The sequence below is a fragment of the Zalophus californianus genome, chromosome 7 (assembly GCF_009762305.2).
Source record: "Zalophus californianus isolate mZalCal1 chromosome 7, mZalCal1.pri.v2, whole genome shotgun sequence".
NCBI lineage: Eukaryota > Metazoa > Chordata > Mammalia > Carnivora > Otariidae > Zalophus > Zalophus californianus.
The window spans coordinates 127,689,100-127,704,268 of NC_045601.1; the positions used below are offsets into that span (position 1 = coordinate 127,689,100).

The 15,169-nt window shown below is 37.7% G+C and overlaps 1 protein-coding gene across 2 annotated transcripts in view; it reads right to left on the minus strand.

Annotated features, from left to right (window-relative positions):
* BLOC1S5 (biogenesis of lysosomal organelles complex 1 subunit 5) overlaps positions 1 to 15,169 on the minus strand; it is a 54,506-nt gene that overhangs the window by 26,133 nt on the left and 13,204 nt on the right. For both annotated transcript variants that reach the window (XM_027603765.1, XM_027603764.2), the window contains exon 3: positions 5,737 to 5,866. In XM_027603765.1, coding sequence (XP_027459566.1) covers positions 5,737 to 5,866 — 130 coding nt within the window. The remainder of the gene's footprint in view (positions 1 to 5,736; positions 5,867 to 15,169) is intronic.

The following is a 15,169-nucleotide window of genomic DNA, read 5'->3' on the forward strand; positions in this document are numbered from 1 at the left end:
TTTTTTTTTTCTTATTCCTTTCTTCTAATGAAAATGTTTTACTTGTCTTCAAAGAACAGTTCAAGGGTGACTGCCTTCATAATAAAGCCCTCCCAGATTAATCCTTTCCCTGTAAGGATTTTCTCTTATTTGAAATTCCTTTATGAGGTAGGTGTGTATCACACCACTTTATCCTGTAATTGCTTAAACAGAGGTTTGCCTAGTGTTTTACAATTCTGCCTTCCTATCCTACCCAAACCTAGCCCCAAATAGCTCACAAGTTCCATAACAGGGCAGGGACTGTGATTTCCCTTTCAGAAAAATGTTAGGTCCCTCCCTGTGAGAATATGGTAAAAGAGGAGGATTCTGCTTTTCAAAAGTAATGTTTTTATCAGTAACCATTTATTTTAGTTATATCAAAGATAATATTTTAGGACTGAAAATTATGTTCCCAATCATTGTTTGTTCTAACAGAAAAGATGAAAACAAAACAAAATGGGAGCTGATTAGATCTGCCTTCTTTCTGTGGTATATTAATATTACATCATTTCTCCCAAGCAGTGGTTCTATCATTTCCTGATTGGATTTTTTCCCCCTGACTCCAAACATAACTTAAAAAAAAATCCATTTTGTGGTCTTTGGGTGCTTCTTCATTTTCAAATCATTCTGGCCTTAATCTAAAAGAAGAGTTACAAGACTATGATATCATTTTGTCATTTGTTATGTCCTTTAAAATTTTAATTAGAACACATCTGACAGAGGAGTCAGAGGCAAACTTTTGTTCCTCATATTTGTGCTCAGACAGAATGACCATTTTTAGAAATTTCACTCCCTTAGAAGTAACTGATTTTTTAATTCTTTAGCCACACAATAATAAAGGCTTACTTTCTAGATTTCATGAAATCTGCTTTTCTAAAATACAAGAAAAATCATGTGACTAAACCAAACATTCCTTCTTCATGATTAGAGACCCCAAGGGAAAAGGCCCATTATGCAAACCTACCCATCACTTCCACATCACTTACTGCAGTGTTATACCTAATTCAGTAGGAAGCCATCTCCCCTGTTGTCTCAGTGTTTTAGGAGACTGTACTGATTTTAAAGCATCAAGAATCTGTCAGATTATTTTCTCTCAATCAAAAGAGTTTTTAAAATTAGCACCACATACAGTAATTGTGCCACAGACGACAATTAACAACATCCTGACTGTCCTCACAGAAGAGAAGCAAATACATTCTAACATGGTGTGTATATGTAAACCTCAAATACATACATAAGCAAATAATTTTGGTTTGCTAGCAGAAGATGTTGCCTGAATTCTCATTCACTCATTTCAATGAATGCATGACTACTTCGTGACTACAATGTGTCACTGTTTTAGGTGTCAGGGGTACTGCAGAGAACAATCAGAGTCTCTGAGCTCATGGAACTTATGTTTTAGTTGGGGAGACAGACAACATATAGATAAATATTGAGCATGTCAGGTGGTGGTGGATATTCCAGAGAAAAACAAAGCATGGTAAAGAGGCCAGAGAATGCCTGAATGAGGGGCAATGATTATTACAGCATGGCTAGAAGGGTCTCACTGTGGACACCTGAGCGGAGATCTATAGGAAATGACAAGGGACAAAAACCTGACAAAAGAGTATTCCAGAGGGATCCCTGAAGTGGGAACACATTTGGCATATACTAGAAGAAGAATAAGGAGGCCAGAGTTGCTAGAATGAAGTGTGGGAAAAGAAAATGGAAGAAAATAAAAAAGTCAGAGCGGGGCCGTCATGTAGAAATGTCCAGGCTACTGTGAAGACTTTGGCTTTTCTCTAAGCAAGGTGAGGAGATCCTGATATAGTAATGACAAGAGCCAAGACACATTTCGAAAAGATCATTCGGGCTCCTATGTGGAGAACAGACCACAGGGAGGAAAGACATGAGTTATGTGGCTACTAGAACAATCTAGGCGAGAGGTCACTGTAGCTTAGACCAGGGTGGTAGCAGTTAGGAACATGATGAGGGTGGTCAGAGTCTGGTCACAGTCTCAAAGTGGAGCCAAGAAAGTATGTTAGTAAGATACATATGAGGGGATGACCAGGGGGAGAATGGAAAAGGGAGGAGACGAAGGAGATGGGTAGAGGAAGGAGCAGTCAGTGAAGAAGAAAATTCTAACTGGTAAAGTGCTATTAAAAATTGGTTAGTATTTTAAACTGTTGAATTCCTAAAGATCTCTAGGTAGAGACAGAGTGAAGCAAAACCAGGCAAACTCAGTCCCTTAAAATAACCCACAAAATAAATAAAAAGTTAAGAAAAACAAAAGGTAAAAAATTCCATCATTCACTGAATAAGGTTGAATTATAGTTGTATATTATAAACTTTGAAATGTGGCAGCCAAGAACTGAGACTCCTAACCCCACTGTAATTACTTCATCCCCCAAAAGTTAGAAAGAGAAAATGAGTTGACAAAATTCTTAGAACTCTAATATGCTTAAATTTGTACAGAAATAGATTTGGGAGGCAGAGAAAGTACGTAACATGTGAGAGAGAAGACAAAACACTTATTCTGAAAGAAAACCTAATATAATTTTCCACAGGTACTTTGTTATACAAAACAACAATATGAACTTATTAAAAGAGAGCAAACACATTGCATGAAATGAAAAATGAAATTGCAGCGCTAAGGAAACAAACTGAGAACTATGACAATATCATTACAGATCTAATAAATAAATCAGAAGGAACTGAATAGTCTAAGACTAAATAAACAACTGGCAGCACTAGAACTGCAGGATAGAAAGCAAATACTGCAAACCTTGATAAAGTTAACATTTTCAGGTGAGGAGTTGGGGAAGAGAGGAAGGAGGGGAAAGTTGCCTCTAACTTTCAAGGCATTAATTAATGCAGAAATAATAACAACATGACCCTAACTTCTGAATGTTTTTTGTAATTTTTTTGTTTTTCTAATTATTTTTCTTTGATCTTTTAGTAACTATTATCTCTTATAGTATAGAAACACTTATTTAAGGTATTCCCTTCAGTTTTAAGTGTTTGTTCTGTTAAACTCAAATAAAATTTAAAATTAATACCTAAGCTTCAAAAGCGTATGAGCCCATTCTTATCAAACACTCTCTCTCCCCCTCATACCTTCCCAGCTAGCCATTCAGCCATTATTTCTCTACCTGTTCTTCTATTTGGAGATACACAGAGATGTCTGAAATGATGTTCCCCAAAGTTAAAAAGCAATGGTTATATTCAGGTGGTTACTAAGGTGATTTATTGCTTTCTTCTTTCTCTTTTTTTTCTTATTACTTAAACATATATCCTTCTGTTTAAGTAATAAAAAAAAAAAAGTGACGTTCTCAAAAAGAGAGAGCAAGGGGGGAAAGAAGAAAAAACTATCTTCCTATGACCATGCTAGTTAATGTGAATAAGGAATAACCCAGAGAGGCTCTGCCCTTCTTACTCTCAAATCAAGGTCGCGGTCCTCAATACTACAGTGAGATCTCCAGACAACAAAGTTGGTGAAGCCCATGAGTCTGTGAAATAATTTGTAAGCAGGGCACAGACATTACTGTTATCAGGATGAAAATAACATAAAGGCTGCATCTTGATGACTTTATAGGCTGCTTTTTCCATATTCTCCTAGAGCTCTCATTTACTTTTTCTGATTTTTAAGGACCCACAGGTCAGTTTTTGTTCTAAAGCTTCTGGTCCCCAAATCCGGAGACACTCTGCAAGGTGGGTGGCTGCCCAGCCCAAAGCGGAAACAGTTCCAAGCGGAGGATTTCGTCACAGTTCTACATTCCAGTAATTCAAGACGTCTGCACCTTACTGCTCCACAGTTACTTAGCTCTGTGCAACATGTGGGACCACCAGCTTAAGGCCACACCTGCAGAGTTCTGAGCACACAGCTCTCCCACAGGAAGAGATAAATGTGGCAGTTGTGTTAAGAGGCACAAAACAAAACCCAACTCATCCCTAGGCTTGTAAAGCGCTACTTAGGTCAAAATATATTCCAGTATATTCCATATAAACTTGCTTGCATGATTTTGTACAAGTCCCTGATCAATTACCATTGAAAATAAACAAGCCAGCACTCTGACTTAAAATGGCAGATTTTTAAATGTGAAATTCCCCAGGAATGACAGCTGGGCCCAGGCAAATTTTTAAAATTAAAGTAAATAATCATCTCCATTCTACGCATGCTCATAATACTTACCAGAATATACGTGGGCAGAAGCCTACTGAAGAAGCCTTTCCTGCTTCTGGCAGGCAAACACCTCCAAAAGTCTTTTCTTGGGTTCACAGAGCTAATTACACCCAGGGTAGTCCACAGATTTTGAAACCTTAACTACCAAACTTTGTATTTTATGTGTTTCAATTCTTTTTTTAAGATTTTATTTATTTATTTGAGAGAGAAAATGAGAGAGAGAGCACATGAGAGGGGACAGGGTCAGAGGGAGAAGCAGACTCCCCGCTGAGAAGGGAGCCCAATGCGGGACTCAATCCTGGGACTCCAGGATCATGACCTGAGCCAAAGGCAGTTGCTTAACCAACTGAGCCACCTAGACGCCCCATGTGTTTCAATTCTTTTCAGGACATGTGTACAGTCTGAATCCCATTTTACCAGCAATACTTTTCTATTTCATTATGAAGACTCTTACTTTTAAGAGGCTAGTCCTCAAATCAGAAGTAATATTAGCCCAAGAATGAAGTAAGTCAAAATAGTCATTCATAGATTGTTACAAGTTTTACCCAACTTATTTTTATATACTCAAAGTGTAGAAAAGGAAGGTTATAGGCACATCTCAAATGCATTCATAAGAATTCTTATTAATAATTCAAGTTTTACTGTTAGTATAACATCTAGAATGTTTGTCAGGGTTAAGGAAGTCACTGTGCAAACAAACAACGGATGTCTGTAGTAAAATGCAAAAGCCCACAGTCAATTTTAGACTTTTACTATTCTACTCAAGGAAACCAAACATAATCTTGGGGCATTCATTCTATCCAAGCTCCTAAAGGCATTAGACTACACAAAACTAACTTGGACTTGAATACAAAGACTGGCTTAACTCCGTTATTAACCAAATCTCCCTGTTGCTTTCCTTCACAGATCATTATATTACTGGCTAGTTTTGTTTTCTTTTATTTTCCCCCCAGAACGATATTTTTTCAGTTACCAGCATTATCTATCCTTGGACAAGCTGAATACCGTCAATATAGATCTAAGGAGAAGCCCTGAGTAAGATCAGTTATTAATAAAACTTTTATTTTATATTATTATTTGATACGTTTAATAAGGATTCTTTTCTAATATCTTTCCACATTACAATGTTTTGCTTAATGAAAACAGTTATAAGATACAAACATTTATGACAGGATTATGTTTTTAAAAAGTTAAAAACTCTAGTATCCTGTCTGAAAAAGAAGTTTCATTTCATATCCTAACTCTTAGTTACCAAACTTCTTCTTATGGATAATTAAAGAAACAAAAAAGGTAAAAAGTGTTGCAATTTTCTCACATCCTAAAAGGACTCCAGATGCACACATCTCACTTTGGAGATTAACGCTCTCAACATCAACGGCAACATACATTAATCATGAGATAGTCAATGTTCTCTATGGCAGGGCTTTCAATTTCTATGTTTTGGTTAAGAACTCTCTCTCCACCTACTACCAAAATACTGAAGGAAATACATTTTGGCATAGCATTCATTTGAAATAAAACAATATATATAAAAAAAACCAACAATGCCGGCTTACATCTCTGGAGAACTTGGTTTAAGTTGTCCTGCATGATTTCTCTACATTTGGGAAGAGTATGTTCGTTTGTTTCATGGATCATATTCTTCAAATTTTCAAGAACTCGCATTTCTCGAAGACCACGTTTTTCCTATTAAAAGAAAGTAAATTACTAATACATACTGTGTCTTAAATCTCAGTAATTACTTTCTGGGATTTCCAGGCAGGTTTCGGTTGTTATGCTATTACTTATTAATGAAATTTACACAGCTTTCTTCTAATTATTTGGCAATAAATGAGGTCACAACCTGGAGGCATTCTTTTTATTATGAAATGCTTCAAAAGTTGCAATATGAGTAATCTTTTTATAGCAATGTTTAAAAGTGGGCATGAGAAACATTAAATGAACAAAAAGAGGACTAGATTGCCACATATTTTATTCTGCACAGCAAAGAAATTAGACACCCTTGATCTAATTTTAATTTTGGTGTTCTTACATCAAACACATAATAATAGCTCCCATTATTATGCTGTTTTTAAATCTAATCCCATTTTTCTCAAAAATGTGCAGTAAGGGTAACAACACGTAGATACTTCCCTATACAGAAAAGAGTTAACGTTGACCACTCTCCTTAGAAAGGCCCGCTTGCAAGGCTGGCCTCTGGCCAGGGGTTGGGAACTTGCCCAGTAAATAGTTCCCTACACTGGTATAAAACTTTTTATAAATGATAAGGCACATCTTTTCTTCTGGGAGTCTAGAATTTTGATATACGCCAGGCACAGACTGCCTACCTGACCAATTGCCAATAAAATCCCTGGACTCCTAGACTCGGGTGAGTTTTCTCGTAGGCATTTCACCTGTGTTGTCACAGCTCATTGCTGGGGAAATGTAGCCCATCCTGTGTGACTCCACTGAAGACTCCTGGAGGCTTCTGCCTGGTTTCCTCCAAAATCTTCATCACGCACCTGTTCCCTCTGCAGATTTTGCTCTGTATCCTTCTGCCGTAATAAGGCCTACCCACCAGTATGACCATATGCTAAGGCCTATTAGTCAGTCACTGAACCTGGATGTGGTCTTGAGGACCCGTGATACACACCCCCTTCAGAAAACAGACTTTAACACTACCCTCCCACCACCACTTGAGGGTGGGCCAGATTTAGTGACTTGCTTCCAAAGAACAGAGTAGGGAAAGCAAAAAATACTGACTTCACAGTGAAGACAATGAAGGTTGACATCATCAGTGATGTCATGGTGATAACACATACCCTCTGATGTAATGTGCCAAGGGCACTTCCCCAAAACCCATAACCCCAGTCTAATCTTAAGAAAAACATCAGACAAACCCAGATTGGGGGACATTCTATAGGCTACTGGCCGGTATTCAAGACTGTAAAGGTCATGAAAAACAAAGAAAGAAAGATAACTGTCACAGGCCAAAGAAGACTAGAAAGACAGACAAGTACGTGCAGTGTGGTACCCTGGACTAGGTCCCAAAACAAAAAGAGGACCGTGATGGAAAAACTGGTGAAACCGAAATAAAGTCTGGTATTTCATCAATAGTAATGTATCAATGTTTTACCCATTATATAAGACAATAGGGAGAGAAACTGAGTGAGGGGTACACGAGATCTATTTATACTACCTTAGCAACTTTACTGTCAGTCTAAAATTAATACAAAATAAAAAGTTTATTTAAAAAAGAAGGGTAGTAAACTTGATTGTAGGGAAATAAGTTAGTTGTATTGCTGAGGTTTTTATTTTGTTCTGAGCCATTCTTATGGAGCAGCTATGGCCAGATTTTTACTACACTGTTTTTAGATTTTTACTAAAATTTTTTCCATAGAATCTTTCTCAAAGAATCAAAAGCGAATACTGTACTTATTGCCAATCAACAATTCTCAACTCCTGGCTTATTTTGTTCCCTCTGTAACACTGCATACATTCTCCTGCCCACAATCCTAGATTCTTTTGAAGCAAATCCCAAACAGCACATCATTTCAACTGTAAATATTTCAACATCTTTAAAAGACACTCTTCTTAAAAAAAAATACAGTAAGACCACTTCTCTGTCCCCTTCTCTCCTCACACACTCTCTCACACACGTACATGTGCACTCAATAATAATTCTTTAATACTATTAAATAACAAGGCAGTATTCCCATTTCCTCAAATGTCCTATTAATGTTCTTTTTTATCCCCATTTAAACAAAAATTGAACTAAAACTTATATGTTGCAACCGGTTAATACGTTTCTTAAATCTTTTTTAATCTATAGATTTCCCCTCCATCACTTTTTTCTTTGCAATTTGTTGAAAAAAAGTGAGTCATCTGTTCTGCAGTTTCCCACAGTCTGTTATTTGGCTGAATGAATCCCCGTGGTGTAATCTAACATATCCCTTTGTCTGTTCTCTTTCCTGTAAATTAGCAGTTAGAACTAGAGGCTTGATCAGATTCAGGGTTTTGTTTTTTTGTTTGCAAGAATATTTCAGAGGTGGGCTGTGTACTTTCAGCAGGATGTTGGTAGCATTCCGTCTTTGTTTATCAGCAGGAATACCTCTGTAAAAAGAAATTTCCCCTCAACTATTTGGTTACTCTGAGGAATGCTTACATGTGAAAGGCAAAATAAAAACTTGATTATTTCCTCTTATTTAACAGATTTAAAAATAATGATTTGGTTCCCTAGTATTCTCTAAAGGTTTCTGTTTGTTTCTACGCATTCCTATGACTCACAGAATTAACATATTTGAAGTTTTCAAAAGCCATTACAGTATTTTTCCTTACTGGTGTTCAAACTGTCCTATCTTTGTCCAGTGGGAGCCCAGTCAAGTCGGTTCTGCAATGCTTTAGACAGAATTCTATGTTCTTTAGTAGCCTCTTTGCTTTCTGATATAACTGGGTGCACCAGGCTCACTTCGTACATTTCTGGACTCAGACTTGGAATCAGCAGGTCTCTAAACACCATTTTTTTTTAAAGATTTTATTTATTTATTTGAGAGAGAGAGAATGAGAGAGAGAGCATGAAAGGCGGGAGGGTCAGAGGGAGCAGCAGACTCTCTGCCGAGCAGAGAGCCCGATGTGGGACTTGATCCGGGGACTCCAGGATCATGACCTGAGCCGAAGGCAGTCAATTAATCCATTGAGCCACCCAGGTGCCCCAAAGATTTTATTTATTTATTTATTTGACAGAGAGAGAGACAGCAAGAGAGGGAACACAAGCACGGGGAGTGGGAGAGGGAGAAGCAGGCTTCCCGCTGAGCAGAGAGCCCAGAACCCTGGGACCATGACCTGAGCCAAAGGCAGATGCTTAATGACTGAGCCACCCAGGCGCTCTAAACACCATTAATATTTAGAAATGGTATTTGAGAATGATCACTAGGGGTGTTCACTGCTACTGGGTCAGTCATTATTTCTAGGCCTTTCAGGGGATAAGGCTACAAAATAGGTTATATGCTTTTTAAAAGACACATTTTAAGTTCATATTAAACAAATTAAGAATAAGGTTTTTAATTACTGTTCTTACCCATTTCTTTGCAGTTCTCAAAACACCAACAGAACTACTCATTTGCTTTATCACCACTTCACTCAAATGACAATGACACTAGCATCAACAAAATGATTACTGAAAACAGCTTAAGGGTTTGTTTGCTTGTTGTTGTTGCTACGGCTGTTCTGAAGGCATATTCCGCTAGGAATGTACAAACTGCCCTGTTTTAAAGTTACTTGGAACAGTTGCTCTCTGCATGGCAATGCCACCATCCAGAAACACACGTTTGCTTTTTTTTTACATTTTACTTGATTTTTAGGGATTGTTCCTTAAAACTTAATTTTTTATGTAAAATATTTACATGCCTCCAAAATTACATTTATAAAAAATATATATACATTCCAAACAGTCTAGCTTCTATCCATGTCCTTTGCATTGTATTCCTTCCTAACTCTCTCTTTAGGTAATTATTTTAAAAACTTTATCCTACCACTGTCTTAAGTATAAGGATATACATCCACATACATACGTGAATGTATACACACACACACACACACACAGGCACATATAAATGTGGATGTGGATGTATTTGATGTGAAAATGTTGGGGTTTGGAGTGAATGGTCAAGAAAGAATTCTTGAGGTGTCTCCAGTGCAAAAGGGTGGTTTTATTAAAGCCGGGAGACAGGACCCGTGGGCAGGAAATGCTGCACTGGGGTTGTGAGGGTTGACTGATTATATACTTTTAAGTTGGGAGGAGGTCAGGGAGAGCATAAGCCTCTAAGGAATTTGAGATCAGGCGCATTCAGGGTGATATGGCCATAGACATCTTCCTCTAAGGAATTTGGAAGCAAGGTTTCCAGGACCTTGAGGGGCTAGCTGTTATGAGGAAAAGGTGATTTACTACTATGTAGTAAACCCTTAGTCATAAGACCCTTCAAATGTTTATCAGGGGGCCACATGTTTGGAGGATGATTGCTAACGTACAAAGAGATATGGGGGTAGAGAAAAGGAAGTTTCCAAAGGAATTTTTTAAATGTTAAAGGAGACTTACGGGATCCTGGAGTTTGGGCTAATATTAAGCTAAGGCTGCCTTTTGCCCTTAGCAAAGTATTAACATGGAGGCAGTTGAGTTCCGAGAAGAAGGTCACTCTGCCTGTCTCAAAGATTTGTCAATGGGCTGCAAGTTGTAAGGAAATTTAATTTTTTCCCTTTTGCCTTTGTTCTCCCCATTATATTTATTCATATGTATGTGTAAGTATATATATATTTTTCCAATTCCTTCCTTCTTAAATGGAAACATGATATACAGATATTCTTATTTCACTTTATGAGGGACTCATAAACGCACACACATAATGTATGTAACATTTTCAGGTGTGGTCATGTGGTCTATTTGTTCTCCCTCTTTTCGTATCTTTTTCAGTATTGAGAAGAATTTGGTGTTTTTGTTCTCATGGTTATATTTATATTAATACTTTATATAATACCCTTGGTCTCCACTTTTTTGGTTACTGTCTACTGGTTCCCTACTATAAGCAATATTAGTATGAGGATCATCGCCTTCTCTAGCTTTCTCACTCCTTCAGGATCCAATGTGAAACAGTACCCTTTTACTCCCAGTTAATATTTATAAGGCAATAAGAGCCTGGCGATATTCTCCTCATATACACTTCCCTCAGCCTCCACCTTTCAGTAGACCGAGTCTGCATGGTCAGAAAGCAGTCACTGCATGTTATACTCTCTCCCTTAACAACTGCCATTCAGTCTTAGTTCTGTAAGTAAATGGATATTTAATGCTTACCAACTCTTGTTAGGTAGAAGTCTTGCCAATCATTTTCGTCATCTGAAACTCACTCTGTGGATTATATAATTGGTTCCTCAGGAAAGGCTCATTTGAACAATATTTGCAGAGTCCTGCATGACCCAACAACAGTGGATTATATAGCTGCGGGTCAGCTAGACATAAAATCCCTGGCTGTTCAAATCCATTGTCTTCTGGCATAAGACAGATAAGTCTGTTAACAATCAGGTTTTCTGGGCGCCTGGGTGGCTCAGTCGGTCAAGCGGCTGCCTTCGGCTCAGGTCACGATCCTGGGATCGAGCCCCACGTCAGGTTCCCTGCTCAGTGGAGAGCCTGCTTCTCCCTCTCCCTCTGCCTGCTGCTCTGCCTATTTGTGCTATTTCTGTCAAATAAATAAAATCTGAAAACAAAAAAAATCAGGTTTTCTTCCCCTAATAAAAGATACCCATTTTGTCTATATGCCCAAAGAAAAAAAATTTTTTTCTATAAAATCCAATAGATTAAAAAATTTCTCAGTGTAGGCTCTTCTGGGTTAATTTTCCCTGACAGTAGTGTGCCCTTCCATAAAATTTCGCTAGTACTTTTTTTCAGGAAAGTTTTCTTGAATTTTAGTTCTCACATTTGTTCTATTACACTGCTTTGGCTTTCTTCTCTAAGGGCTGATTATCAGGCATATACTGTATTGCATCTTCTGTATTTACTATCAATAACTACTCCTTTCTCTTGAATTCTTTTTATCTCTTTCACTCTTTTAAATTTCACATAAGGGCTATCCATTGTGTTTATTCACTCTTGTGTTCCTTCTAGTTTAGTTTTCATTCCTGAAATAATTTTTAAAATTCCTTTTTCCTGAAATTTTCACCTTAGCTTTTATTTTTTCCATTTCTGTTTTAGCCAATCAATTTTGAGTTTTTCTGATTCTGATTTATACCCTTTTTTTCCTCACTTCTAATAATTTTCTTATGCTTCCCAAGCTCATTTTAAATATTAGGTTACAGTTCTTATCTTTTTTTGTGGTCATACTTACACTCATTGCCTTAAAGGACATTATTGTTATGGGATTTGACTCCTGCTTACTTTTAATTAGTTTTCCTCTATTTTTACAAGGGAGGGGTGGTCAGGACGGTCTTTCTAACTTCAAAGTTCTAGAACGCCCTTTTCCTGCTATTTCACAAAGTATTCAATCTCCTTTAGTTTCTCTAAGGTGAAGGGCCTTGTTCTAGAAGGGTGTTTTGGTTTGTGAGTTTCAAACTCACGGGTGGCTTCAGCCCTCTAGACTTTTCTGTGGTCTGCTACCACTCACTCAGAAATTAGAGCCTGTGAAGTCCCCTCTGAAGGTTCTGCTTTCTCCTTAGAATGGCCCTTCAAGCATTCCTGATGGTAATTTTGAGGTTTTCTAGCATTCAAGACTTCACAAGACCCTCGGCCATTCTTCCATGTCTTCCTCCAGTTTCTGATTCCATAGAAGACTTTTTTGGTGATTTGGTCATTTGGTATCTGGGGGATACCTTGTCCCCTGGTTTCATTACAGATGTTGCCTGGTTTTGCTATTCTAGTTGCTCTATCTCTGTAGCCAGAAGGAAGTGAAAAAACAAACCAACTATGTCATAGCTGCTGTCACCTTCCCCCCACGGCACTGGAATCTGAATGAATCAAGACTATTCCTTATGGTACATTTTTTCTTTATCAAGATGCAAAGGAGTGGTCTGTCAATTCAAATACAAAGACAATGAAGAACAGAAAGGGGAGTTCTGCAGTTCTATTCAAAGTATAGGTCTTACTCTAGGGTCCATGGATGGGCTTTGGGATTCCAGAATGCCCCTGAAATTGTACTCAAATTGAATATATATATGTCCTTTACACATTTTCCTGGGAGAAAAAAATTCTCCAAGGAGACTATGACCTACTAAAGTTAAGAAACACTATCAAAGTTGAAATAAAATATAAAGTTAAGAATCCCTATCAAAACACCAATAGCGTATTTCAGAAATAGAACAAATAATACTGAAATGTGCATGGAACCACAAAAGACCCGGAATAGCCAAAGCAGTCTTGAGAAAGAAAAACAAAGCTGGAGGTATCATAATTTCAGGTTTCAAGATATACTACAAAGTTGTAGTAATCAAAACAGTATGGTACTGGTACAAAAATACATACATAGATCAATGGAACAGAATAAAGAGCCCAGAAATAAACCCATGCTTATATGTTCAATTAAGCTATGACAAAAGAGGCAAGAATATGCAATGACAAAAAGACAGTCTTCAATAAATGGTGCTGGGAAAACTGGACAGACACATGCAAAAGAGTAAAACTGGACCACTTTCTGACACTGTACACAAAAATAAACTCAAAATGGACTGAAGACCTAAATGTGAAACCTGAAACCATAAAAATCCTAGCAGAAAACATAGGTAGTGATCTCTTTAATATTGGCCTTAGGCAAAAGCAACAAAAGCAAAAATAAGCTATGGGACTACACCAAAGTAAAAAGCTTCTGCACAGCAAAGGAAACTTATCAACAAAACGAAAAGACAGCCTACTGAATGGGAGAAGATATTTGCAAATGCTATGTCTGATAAGGGGTTAATATCCAAAATACATAAAGAACTTAGAAAATTCAACACCAAAAACAAATAATCCAATTAAAACATGGGCAGAGGACCTGAATAGCCTTTTTTTTTTTTCAGAAAACATACAGACGGCCAATAAACATATGAAAAGATGCTCAACATCACTCATCATCAGGGAAATGCAACTCAAAACCACAATGAGATATCACCTCACACCTGTCAGAATGGCTAGAATCAAGAAACACCAAGAGTTGGCAAGGACGTGTAAAAAAGGAAACCTTGTGTACTGTTGGTGGAAATGCAAACTGGTACAACCGCTGTGGAAAACAGTATGGAGGTTCCTGAAAAACTTAAAAATAGAAATAACATATAATTCAGTAATTCCACTACTGGACATTCACCCCAAGAAAATGAAAACACTATTTTTGAAAAGATACAGGCACCCTTATGTTTACTGCAGTGTTATTTATAATAGTTAAGATACAGAAGTAACAGAAGTGTCCATTATAGATGAATAGATACAGAAGATATGAAATGTACACACACACACACACACGCTGGAAATATTACTCAGCCATAAAAAAAGGGATGAGATCTTGGCATCTGCAACAACATGGATGAACCTTGCAGGTACTATGCTAAATGAAATAAGTCAGACAGAAAAAGACAGGGGCACCTGGGTGGTTCAGTTGGTTTAGCATCTGACTCTTGATTTCGGCTCAGGTCATGATCTCAGGGTCGTGAGACTGAGCCCCGCATGGGGCTCCGTGCTCACTGAGGAGACTGCTTGAGGATTCTCTCCTTCTCCCTCTGCCCCTCCCCGCCACCAAATCAGTCAATCAAATAAAAGGACAAATACCATATGATTTCACTTATATGTAGAATCTAAAAAAACCAAAACAAACAAAAAGGAGAAATAAACCCATAGAGACAGAAAACAGATGGTTGCCAGAGGCAAGCATGAGGGGGGATGGGCAAAATGAGTGAAGGGGTAACAAGTACAGGCTTTCACTCATGGAATGAGTAAGTCTCAAGGATAAAGGGCACAGCACAGGGAATATAGTCAATGGTATTTAAAGCACTGTATGGTGACAAATGGTAGCTGTACTTGTGGTGAGCATAGTACAACATATACACTTGTTGAATTACGATGTGTAGACCCGAAACTAATGTAACATGTGCCAAATATACTTCAATAAAAAAAAAATTAAAAAAGAACCACTTATTTAGAGGGTTATTTCTTCTATCAGGCAAACTGGTAGTCTTATATTGTAGAAAGGGAGTTTGTAGCCTCATTCATTTAAACAACAAATAGGCCCAATGATAGTGTTATATAAGACAGAATGTTAGAAACAGTCTCTGCCCTTAAACTTACCCGCTGGTATGTGCTTGTTTTTATGCTGATATTTTTGACCACGGTGCACTGTTGACACTTATTACAAAAGGAAGACTATAAATTAACATCCATTTATTTTTTTTAAAGATTTATTTATTTGAGAGGGAGACACAGCATGCAGGAGGAGCAGAGGGAGAGGGAGGAAGAGAGAAGCAGACTGCCCACTGAGTGGGAAGCCCGATGTGGGGCTCAACTCC